Source organism: Magnolia sinica, chromosome 12 (assembly GCF_029962835.1).
Source record: "Magnolia sinica isolate HGM2019 chromosome 12, MsV1, whole genome shotgun sequence".
Taxonomy (NCBI): domain Eukaryota; kingdom Viridiplantae; phylum Streptophyta; class Magnoliopsida; order Magnoliales; family Magnoliaceae; genus Magnolia; species Magnolia sinica.
The window spans coordinates 23972464-23985204 of NC_080584.1; the positions used below are offsets into that span (position 1 = coordinate 23972464).

Here is a 12741-nt window from a genome sequence, read left to right on the forward strand (position 1 = left end):
ATCTTATTTTTCTCATAGGCTATGAGAAAGGGATCAAGATATATTAGTATCATACTATCATGTGCAAGTTCAAAGGTCACAGATTACATCCACGGGGCATGATGATCCATTATGGATATCTGCAATTGTGACCAGAGCAACATAACCATAAATACATTTAGAAACAAACAGACCACTCACTAAGTGATCAAGTACGAAATATTACACAAGCATGGCGACCAATGATTTCACTATTTTTCCTTTTTTTGTATACAGAAATAGACTATAAGAGGCTAATGACATGCCACCACATGCAGATGGTATATCTAACAGAGTGGCATCATCAGCCCCTCCACTTACAAATATAATGGCACTGAATCTTTAATGTGGCTGATTATGGGAGGAAAAAGCTGGCATATAGTTAATTATTTGATACTGGTCAAATGTCTCTCAGTATCTAATATTTCAACAATTGACCCCAATATATGTGCTGTGACATGTTATTTGCATCCTACCTTAGTATTTAAATTTGGTCAAGAATTTAGGTATATTTCTAAATAAAGATGGAACTATGACATGATGTCATAGTAGAGACACAATAAGCAACAAACAGAGAAGAAATGATACTTTATACAGCCGCATACCTTTATGGATATCGGGATCATAATTGAACATAAAAGCTCAAACCGTAGAGGGATGACCAGCAGTTCATACCATGGTCCTTCCTTTGGGTAAAGAACGTACCATTGCTACAAGGAACCAAAAAGTGAGCATCAGTTGCTAAATATCAGAAGTGATGGGTGGAAGAGCAGTGTGAGCTTAATTAATGGCTCGAGAAAAATTACAGCTTAAGAGCACCAACAACAGAACGAATCGTCAACAAGGATCTCAACATCATGCCTCCATGATTAAATACTTAATAACTAAATCCATTTTCTGTGGAAATAAACAATTTTCTAATGTCAAAATTATGTGGATATTACTAAAAGTTAATATTATATGGACTTGAGAAATATTATAAGAACCCAAATACGAAAACTTGTGTAATGAGGACAAACTAGTGAAATTACACATCACTAACCGGTGAAATTACACGTCACTATTATGCACAAATAGATAGTCCACTACTGAGTTCCTCCAAAAATTGGTGGAATAATCATGCAGAGCAACTCGTAATGATGAAATAAGAAATTACTTCGACTATGAATTATTTACAAAAGGATTGAACAGTACAATAACTGGAACATTGTTACATGCCAAAAAGTAAGTTCAGGCTTTCTGCATTTTTGTATTATTTTATATGAAACTTCTTTACCTGCATACATAAAGCTTTAAATCCATTTTCTACTTAACGAACCCATACATCATTTTTATGCATGAAATCATCGAACAATACAACCAGGCTGAATCCCATCACTTGGAATCAGTTTCTGTGCAACTACGTCTCAGACATGAAGTCAATGCTTAACAACAAACAGATTACAGTTATTATAATTATTATCTTGCATGTCATTTCTTACTCATCAACTAGACAGTGAAGGATCTTCAAGAAGATCTGAAATGAGGAATTATAGGTTACAACCTGAGGCTATGTACATTATGGATGGTTGGTTCTGACAGAAAGGGCCCTAGTTCAGCAGTCCAGACCACTCTTCTGCTGCACCCCACCATGGATGGAACATGCCAAAAAAATCTCCTCGATGGGACAAAACTTCTCAATTTGTGACCTAAAAATGGATGGTTAAGAACAGAAATACAGCTGTTGTCCACATTCAACTAGAAGAAATCCAAAGATTGGCGAACGGGATCCACAATCTGAGAGAACTCTGAAGCCTGGTCCATTCATGATGGGAAGCAACAGACAAATGGTCAAGATTACTGAACCATAGGCCACTTGTTAGAATTGAAAACCCATGTATCAGGTCGCATATCCTATAATTTCACCTACAAAAATTTGGTAAGAAAGCCAGTATACTCAAAGATGGTCTTTATTAAGGTTTGATTGTTGATATGAAAATTATGTAAAGGCTCAAAACCATGAGGTGTGTGCTCAATTGCAAGTGAAAATGCAGGAACCAAATTGGTCATGGAAGACATCACAAACTTCAACTAGGTCATCATCATCATCTTATCTGCCAGAAGTTGGTGTGCACATTTATCATTTTACTACATAAGAAATCTGGCCTACAGTATTAGAACATGAATTGTTTACAAAGAATGTTATCATTTACATAAGCAAGAAAAGCAAGATGACTTGAAGGCAGAAATGACCAAACAAACAATTGAGAAACCAGTCATAAAATCCATCTTACTAACTTGTAATCTAGATCATCCACATTTACATGCCAGAAATAGATATAAATCAATATGCCCATACATTCCATTAATGAATAAGAAACACTAAAATGTGTCTAACCTTTTGAGCTTCAGTATCTTTCCAGACATCACCTGCTATTCCGAGAACAATAACAACTACTATTTGAAACAGAAAGATTGCTCCAGTCAACTTGTCAATCATTGCATCCACCGCAGTAAGTTTTGGCTCCGGTATACCCCTGCTCATACCTAACTTGGTTTCATTTCCTAAAAAATAAGACGAAACAAATTGTTAATCATGCGAGACCTACCATCCGAAACTCACAAACATTTAAGTCTATTCTATACATGATGAAGTTAGTAGTATGTCTCCAAATGATCTATTGTAACGCCCTGAAAATCGAGGGTCGAGCAGACGCTCAACTCCCGAGTTCCAACGCATCACTTATGCAACATAGATAATGATGATTAAATGTTGTCCGTATTAGTGCATTAAACATGAATGAGATTATACCAAATCAGCATATCATACTCCAGAGACAATTAGATTACGCAAGCGGAAGACTGTGATAAGTATATAAAGCATATAAGTGGTTGTAGGTCCCCAGAGTATGAACATGATACCAGGTTAAATAATTACATGTATAGTTCCAAAATGTACAAAATGATAAAGTGTAATGTCATCTAATCCATATCCCTGTAGCCCCGATGACGCAACTCCAGGTCTACATAGACCCGCCAGAGAGTTGCAGGTAGGAGAACTCCTCGTCGTCGTAAAAGGCCGGCTCCAACTCATAAGCCTCGCCATCATCTGAAACTACAACAGAGTCTGGTTGGTGTTTTAAAACACCGTCCCAGAGTGGGAGTGAGTGATCAACTCAGTGGAGCTATAAGGCAAAGGTTAACATGTTATCAATTCAGTCAAGCAGTAATGATAAAGCAATACAACAAGCATTCCTAAGTACTCTGGTTAATGCAAGGATGATATGTATTAATGATGCATGCCCTCGCCTGCACTCCCTTTGCGACATCATCTCACGATCGCGCATGCTAAACTCCCACTATGCTCAACACCCACGCCAAAGGCACATGCAATGCGGTGCATAGTCATGTTAGCCAAGTTCTTAATTAGACCTATTCATACAGCAGATTCGGGAAGCTAAGGTACCTCCCTTTATATCATTTACCCAAACAATGATCCATCTAGGGTTGTCAATCCTAGTTAATCACATACGATAGGCAAGTTCGCGAGTTTACACTATACGTTGCTATGGGAGGCTCGTCACCTCAGCGTAGGCTTAATTCACACTCGAGGTCACTACGATGGGCTCGTTACCCGATCATAGGCCTATTTTATACTCGAGGTCACTACGGGAAAGGCTCGTTACCTTAGCGTAGGCCAACAACTCGAATACAGTGTCTCATACCACCGTATTCAGCTCCCAAGTTTGGTTTGCTCACTAGACACTACGGGGAAGCTCGTCACCCCAGCGTAGGCTGACAGCTCGATCACGGTGTCCCATACCACCATGCCCGGCTCATGAGTCTTAGCAGATCGTGGTACCAAGCTTAAATGGGTTTTTCCATGGTACGTGATACCTTAGATTCAAACAGTAACGTCCATACATGGTGAACATACATTAGGTCAATCGGTTTACTTGACAAGCTCGACTGGTACGAGCGTACGTTGAATTAATCGACATGGAGCGCACACGCACTCCTTGTGGCCTAACCACTGTCGATAATCACCGTACGACTCGGATTCATCGAACGTATCCGTCGTGGCGAAACTAGTTCGGCCACTGATCGTAAACCATTACCGATTGCCTGGACTACGTATTAGTCTCAATCGTACTCAAACATAATAGGCATTCATATGTGATAGTCCAAGCAGCATGTGACAACCAATTTAAACATAAATCTCATTTGAGCCTTTCAACAAACACATAGTGCACATGTTATTATACATAGGCATTTCATCCATAAATCACATAGTAGTAAGAGAGGTTACATAAAGGAAACTGTAGCTATAGATAAGGTAATTGAAAATCCTATCTCAACACCCTCATTAAATACATTTCAACAAGCTTTTTCTCATTCAGGCATTTTATCAAACACTTAGACTACACATATCAACATACAAGTAATAAATTAGTTATAACATATATTATAGCAAATCCTTTCACAAGGGAGTTGCCACACATACAACAATCATGTATTCCAAAACAACAATCATGGCAAGCACAAATCATAATTCCATATTCATACAAACATTTCAACAAACACATGGAATGCATTAATTTCAACATAGTTCATATATATATGTAATACGCGGAAAACATTGCATCTAAGCATATGTGATAGCAATCAAGTCAGTCATAAATCATTACTGACATTGAAAGCCTTGAAAACCATAACCTAAACGTTTATAGTCCGCACCTTTCGTCGGTATACCCGTATCGAACTCAGTTTGAATCCTATATTCCCGAATACGGAATAACGGGTACCTATATATTGAGATAGGTTAGCTATTTCACCGATCTACTTATTTGGATAACCAAAACAGATTAGGGTTAGGATTTCTTACCCAAAAATGGATTTGGATTCGTCGGTGTAGCGATACAGGTAGGATGATTTGGCACATAAAGCGGTGGGAACGAATCCCAGCAACTATCTCTCACTCTCTCTCTCTTCTCCTCACTTTCTCCTTCTCTTTTCTCTCTTCTCTCCTAGGGTTAGGAATTTCGTATGGAATGAGAGAGGGGTGGGTTAAGGCCCTTATATAGGCCCAGAACTGATGTCATTGGCTCCAGGGCCATGGTATACTTAGGTTATAGCTAAAAGTTGTCTGTTTCAGGCCAACGAAGCTCATCTGGAGGTCCATTTCCTGCATTCGGTCCGGAGAAAGTTCCCTGGCAATGGATCTATGTCAGGTTAAAGTTTCGGTCCGATCAGGTTTGTAGATCGACAGCGGAGGACCAGTTTCAGTTCAACGACTATTGACACTCGATCAGGGCCACAAGTATACTGACATGTGTTGGGAAATTTTCCTGATCCAAGGGTGTAGTTGGGTCAGAATCTAACGGTCTGAAACCTTAAACTTGGCCTACAAGCGAACGGCCCAATTCACTTAAGTTTGAGTCTATTCCCTGAAGATATTCGCATTTCTCACACACTTCGCTCCGGGCTCAAGTTGTGCGTTTTTGGACTATTTGGACTTGATTTTCGAGATTTGTCAAGCCCAGTAACGCGGTCTTAACCGTATAGTTTCGCGGTAGTTAGACTTTCGACGCGCGGTCTAGGTCCAATACGGAGTTTCGAGATGCTCCCAAGAGCAACTGGGTTTTAAGATTGATCCTAGGTTTTTAGGTAATGTAGAGTTAGCGATTCTACTGGTTTTGGGTCTTGCAGTTCGTATAGAAAGTGATTCGAGCTAATTCGCTGAGTAATTCAGTTTAGTACTTAATTAATTTTCGTCTAATTTCTAAAGGATTCAGTCCTTAGCGATTTCTGCCTGAGGTGGTACTCGGGTCTTTGTACGGATTTTTCCGAGACGTTACATCTATTCATAGGAGTCTCATCATGAAAGAAGCACCATCAGTGGCCCCATGTATTCAATTTAAATGAACAGAAACCAAGATAAAGCTCAATCTTGTTTGACAGAAGTCTTAATCTCATTAAACAGATAGGATCTTCCAATCAGGGGTACTTTTGGTAATTTTGAGGGTTTGGATCATTTAAATGTGGACCCTACTTCAGCAAAATAAAACACAACAAATAATACTAAAGAAAATTTTCCTTTTTTGTAGAAGCAAGGAAATTTTATTCAAAAGAAAAATAAAGAGGAAAAAAAACATCAAGGAAGATGTAACTGCTTGCAACCACAAAAAGAAGACCAAAAGAGTCTACCTTTTGCCAATTCATTGACCAACATATTTGTCTCCCTTTCCACAAGAAGAAACAAAATGTTTAACCTTGAGGCAAGATGATGAATTTCATCAAACGTGAAAGAAGATTCCACAGCTCAAAATGGCTCTTAAAGGCCCATCCAACCACGTCCAATGAATCGCACTCCACATTCCCCAAATCAGTAGAATTTTTAGTACACCTTGCAATCTTTCAACTATAACATTTTATAATGCCCCTAAGATGATTGCCTTAGCTGGGATCTAGGGAATTTAAATGGCAATTAGATTTATAGAGGTATATTAGTAATGACATATAGACCAATATATCTTGCAGATTGACACTCATTGGTACCACACATGTGTACAGAGCATCAGACATGATGGCTTTTAAAAGTTAAATCCGCACACACAACCATACAAATATTGAACTATTTATCCTCATGAGATAGGTTAGAAAATCTAGGTCCTCTCTTCTTTCAGTTCTTTTCCCTCCAAATTCTTTCTTCAAACCATTTGCCCACAAAACTGGGCAGCCCCTTAGGCAGGAAGTGTGGGGAACCCTCATGCATCCCCAAATCGAGGCTTTTTGTGGGCAGCCACAACTAACAAAACCCTCACTCTTCTTGACAATCTTCAGAAAGGAACTGGCTGCTGGCCAGTATGTGTATCATGCGTTTGAATGGTTTTAAGATCTGTGGATCATCTTTTAATACGTTGTAATATAGCTTGGAGGATTTGGTCATGTTTGGTCCTTTGGTGTTGAGTGGATTACGTATGCTAAGGTTGCTGGTGCATTGATGGGTGGAGCAGTGGTCCTTTTAATCCTAGAAGCAAAATCCTTTGGAGATGTAGTAATATCATCAGAGGTTTGGAAGGAAAGAAAATAGAAGAATTTTAAGAGAGATTTACTGTAGCCATGAGTGTATCCTTGACGAAATCAAAAGAGTTAGGGAGTTAGGGGAGTGTGGCTAAGGAATTAGTTGGCGTACCTGTGGATGATATCTTCTGTAATTGGAGAGAAGTTATTAACGGCTTTAGAAGGCCACCATTAAATTAGATTGTTGTCTACTCCACCCTCTGGTTGGTGGAAAATGAAAATCGTTGGTAGCTTAATCATTAGTTCTGTAGCGTCAGTTATTAAGGGAGTCCTTTGGTGAGCATGGTTCTCTCAAGCTCTCATATTCAGGCATGGCAAAAGTTGGCTCCTCAAAACAAGCAAAACTTTTGGATGTTAAAGTTGGGGTGGAGATCTTCACTAATCGAGGGAGGAAGTGCTTGAGGAAGGAGATTCACATAATGCAATCACATGGGCTCCTGGGTCTTATCCCTTTCCTTGGAATCTGACCCCCCTCAATGAATTGAAAATGCCATTGTACTTAAGCAAATAGATCATGAATTTCTATGGCCCATTCCCTGGCAAAGAGATCATTAGATCTTCCTTATGTATAGGTGATTCTTATCCATTGCCTTGATGGATCTTGTTTGTTTCTTTCCTGTTGGGTTTCTCTAACAAATTTTTTGTTTGGTTGCCATTTTTATTTTTATTTTTTAAAAGTTATTAAATTATTATATCTTAATATTATTTTTTAAATACGCATATGTAAAAAAATAAAATAAAAAATAAAACAAAAACAAAAAAGTGCAAATAATGAGAACAAACCAGTATAATTGCATCCAAGAATTTAATAATAACTAAAAAAACATTACAGATTACACAAGTTGCATTCAGGAGTATTGACATGCTTGTCCATGCTGACACTTGACACTTGTCAGCACATCACAATTTATACAAGTGCCATGTCCTTGTTACACAGTTTTGGAGTAGACTGTGGTATGTCCAGCTTTACGTTTGCAGCTTCTCCACTTATTAGTCACTTGATCACTGATAATTTGGCTGAGATCACAGACTACTCATTTCCTTTCCTGACCTTCTTAATGGGGAATCCTTATAGCTGGCTCATGAAGATCATGAACAAATATGAAGAATTTTCAAAAGAAAGCTAATGTATGGTGACGAAATGGTCAAGGTCTTAGAATGAATGGGACATTCAAGTGAAATCCTTCTACACGGGTACAATGCCTATAAAAGGATAAGAAGAGCAACAAATTGTGCTGATCTTAACAACTTGCCTAGACTGGAGCAACTGATATTTATGTTGCGAGGTAAGATGCCAAGATGAGACAACACCAAAGGCATGTTTATACGTTTCAAAGTGGTATGCTCAGTGCAGAATATTTTCCTTCATGTTTCGTCACCCACAAAAGCTGAGGACACCTGTTACAATGCTTGATATCAAATCATTAGTTCACACACAACAACGACATTTGCCAAAATTGAGAACATAAATACAGCCAGAACTCCAAGAGCTCCCATGTAACTTAACAGGAAAAAAAAAAAAAAAACAGCTATCTCACAATTGAAGATTCATTTCAACATCTAACATGGTAATATTAGATACTAATCCCCAATACCGTATTCATAAGAGAATTCGTACACATGATATAAGTATTGAAGTGAATAAAAATTAACAAGATAGTGATAAGAAAAGGTTACAATCAGATGATGAAAAGATGAGGTGAGATGTAAAGAAGTGACTGTTCCCAAGATCATAGAACTTGCCTGTATAGACAGCTACTCCACATGCCCATTCTGTATTCCGCAGGTAGCATGACTGAAGTAATGTATTATTGATGGTTAAGGGGCATAAATCATTATCAATGAAGGGAGGAAACAACCTCAAATTTGCTTCAAATCTTCGAATGTCCTTGTCTGGGTTTGGACACTCAATGGCACCCTGCGAGTGAGACCAAATTCTAATTTTGCTCCCTTGGCAATCAAAATACGGATATCAACAGTGCTCCAGCCATGCAAAAGCAAAAGAAAAACTTGCCTTGATTTTGTGAAGAAGTTCAGGATCTAACCCCATGCAGGCAGATGGTATAACCCTTGTCTTCATATCAGTCTCACCATCTAGGGCTGCAGTCTACAAGCGTATAGGGATTATGCCTTTTGGATCTTCCATAGAATATTAATGGTACATTATGAGCATCATGTATATATACTTATACAAAATTTAGGCAAACAAACATACGCAGAATCAGCATAGATATCTGTCATCAGTGCTCAATTGACTCAGGAATAGGAAATAACTAATGGAAAGTAGATGAGCAGCAATTCAGGACTCTTTAAATGCAGTATAAAATGAGAGTACTTGAGAAAACGATTGATACATGTACTTCACAAAGTTAAAATTTCAGCCCTTTCAATGAATGATAATGATATGCATAGGTTATCGTAAGTAACAGAAAATTAAAAACATGAAAAGAAAAAAGAATGTATGCTTTCTATAGTCACCTCAACATAACAGATGCCTTGCGGATCAGAAGTACCAATTAAAACAAGATCACAAGGCACTTCATCGTTCTCCCGGAGCCAGACTATGTTGCCAACATGAATGTCTTGTGCTTGAATCTAAAACGAGAGAACATCATCAATTTAGGAAAGGGAAGCTCCAATAAATAAATTGAAGAATCTAGTGAGTGAAAGAAAGCACGCCAAAGAAGAAGACCCAACAACAAAATCAAGAGCAAAGCGATGACTTCAGAAAATAATTTTTGTAAGATGCAATCCTTGACATCAAAATTCAAAACATGAAAGATAATGCATATCACCATGGAAAACTACACCATCAAGAAAAGGGATCCATCTGAATACATCTTTTACTCTTTATTTTTTTGGATAGTCTCTCCATACATCCATGGAAAAAGTATCCACAATCAAATTGGCCCCTTAGTCAAGGTTAGCAAGGTTGACACCTGAAATTGATGCAAGAGGTAAAAATAATCAACAAAGTTCAATGTAATTTTCCATGGTGGGAGTGGAGTTCCTCAACCATCATATGGGATTTAAAGGTCCGTAGGCTATATAGGGCATACAATTGCCAATTTTCTATAGGACAACATAGATTGGAAATATCCAAAAGAAGCTACAACATTAGCTACTGGAGCAAGTCCGAAGACATTTACAGGATGGAACAAGAAAAGAAAGTACTATTTGAGACAGACAAAGGGGACAACAGATTATTTTGCCCCAACAACATTGATTATAGATGCCTGATGGAGTGGTTCTGGTGGTAGAATTGGTCCAGGTACTTCAAGGTTGCAATTACCAGTACCCACAAGACAGAGAAAAAGGAAGAGAGTAAATGAAAAGGTGAGAACAGGGATCACATCATTCTTTAGCACATTCATAAAATCTATAGGACCAGTTTGGTTGACACTTAAAAATGAGTTCATCTCGTTTTAATTAATATCAATTGCATATTAGATATCATAGTTTATATAAATTGTTGGTTTTACTTTTAATCCCTACCAAAAGGATTTATCTCTAATACATAATTATGATTCAATAAAATGAGATGAAGACATTTTTAAGTGACGGCCAAACAGGTCCTTAGAATGATTCTGGAATACAAAGTTCGAGAAAATGTATAAAGCCATGGAAAAAGTCAGGCCAGAAGTTCCTGCCTGTAAAAGATGAGAGAAGCCAATCAAGAACTTGAGGAATTTAATATAAGATTGGTTTTATCATAATTGGATCTCAAATTTTTATTGGGATTCACAATTTTATTAAATGGCAGAAATAAAACAATAAAAATACAAACCTGGCTCAACTACATCTATAACAGCCTATATTAGACCAGAAAAATCACAACTCACATGAACCAAAGAGACGAAAATGTAGCAAAATGAGTAACAGAAATTAATTGGATCTAGATTGCGCTTTTGCATACAGAAAGGCATGAGTACGAATTTCGATATTGAGGTATCATATTTGGAATTCATCTTAAAAATTTAGATTTAAATGAACCATGTTGAAACATACATGGTAACAATCTTGATGAGCCACATGGAGGTGAGCATATGTTAACAAGTCCTATGTTTCATGCTCAAACAAAACACATGAAATTGAGTAACATTTTGTTCAAGAGAACTGTTCAACAGGTCCTGCAGGATGATAATTTTTATTGGCTTTATAGTAAGTTGAACATTGACTTGCCAAACTTTAGTGGGACTGGAAGTATTAAAAATTAAGAAATACATTCATTATATTTTATATGCATTACCATTCAAAAAAAAAAAATATTCAGTGTGCATTTTTTCCATTATTTATTTCTTGTTTTCTTTATTGTCAAAGAAAAGGACATCTTTGTAAATTCATAATTGTAATCCACCATATATGTCAGTGAGATCACCCATTGAGGACGACCAGCACAATTATTATCAAGTTGGTAAACTTTAGCATCATTAGTTTGATGTTAGCATGTTTGAACATAACTCCCTATGCAGCTATGCCTAATCCCCTAGAGAAATGCAGCAGATAACGGTATCCCAACATTAATAGATTGCTCCAGGCCATGCCATAATATTAACCCAATTTGATACCATCATGAACTTCTAAGCTTGACAATTTGCCCATGTGGGTATATAGACATAAAATCTAGAGTTGTATGATTAATGCAAATCTCATTTGAAAGTCAAATTCACCATATTAAATGAACTTGAAGACATAAAAAATTCATCATATTAAATGAACTTGAAGACATATAAAAATTTCATCATATTAAATGAACTTGAAGACATATCATCATGAGACGTGAACTTCTTTTTTTTTATCCTAACATGTCTAATAGTCAGTTGGCTTATCGAAGTATCATGCCTGGAGATATTCCAATTTACAGAAGACAAATCATCATCAGAATAGCATGGCCCACTATGTTCCAATTTAGCGAAGTAACGCTCAGAATTGTCATGGGGGAAATGGGCATTTATATGTGCAGATGGAAAGTGGAATACATAAAATAGGTGAAACCAATAACTGTGGCAAAGATATAGATGGGCAAAGAATAACTATAAATGGGTTCCTGAAGGAGCCGATTCTACACATTAACTTTGAAGCAAAACTTTTGCATAGAACAAACGATTGTCCAGAGCGATTGGTGTCTAGTCAATGTTCTAAAAGTTTTGACTCACATCCTAGAATTATGATAGGGCCAGATTGAGTTATGAGACCATAAATCATCATGTTCTTTTAAGTTCTATAGAAAAATAAATACAACATTAAACATTTTATCAAAACATAGAAAAATGAGATAGGGACATCAATAATATTGTAAATTCAACATCAAATCTTAGGTGCCATTTGGTAAACTGAAAAATAAAGTCTAAAATTAGTTGAAATACTGAAAACTTAAAGTGCTGAATTTTAGTATACAATAGTACTGAAAAATCCGTTTGGTAATTTATCTGAAAAAAGTATCGGTATCTAAAAATAAGCACTTTTATCATAAAAACTTGTTTGGTAACCATAAACAAAAAATGTCCGAAAATTAGCAATTTGTCGTATTTGCCCTTATTATCTCAATTTCTATCTTCTGTGGAGTACAAGACAAAAACTGTGTGGGCCGACAGAACTTTGCCACTCACCACACTACCACCTTGGTGGCGTGTTATATACTATGCAATCTGGATCCTCCGT

General features: G+C 37.1%; 1 protein-coding gene across 17 annotated transcripts in view; it reads right to left on the reverse strand.

Moving 5' to 3' along the window:
* LOC131221121 (phospholipid-transporting ATPase 2-like) overlaps nt 1–12741 on the reverse strand; it is a 123217-nt gene that overhangs the window by 69544 nt on the left and 40932 nt on the right. For 13 of the 17 annotated variants that reach the window (XR_009159010.1, XR_009159012.1, XR_009159009.1 and 10 more), the window contains 5 exons: nt 9559–9675; nt 9095–9187; nt 8824–8998; nt 2396–2562; nt 624–728 (listed from right to left, as the gene is read on the reverse strand). Coding sequence is in view for 13 of the 17 variants with exons in the window: in XM_058216250.1 (XP_058072233.1) it covers nt 624–728; nt 2396–2562; nt 8824–8998; nt 9095–9187; nt 9559–9675 (657 nt within the window). In the remaining 4 variants the exon portion in view is untranslated. Of the gene's footprint in view, nt 1–623; nt 729–2395; nt 2563–8333; nt 8497–8823; nt 8999–9094; nt 9220–9558; nt 9678–12741 lie in introns of those variants that run through there. The other 4 variants (XM_058216260.1, XM_058216259.1, XM_058216262.1 and 1 more) reach the window with 4 other exon arrangements.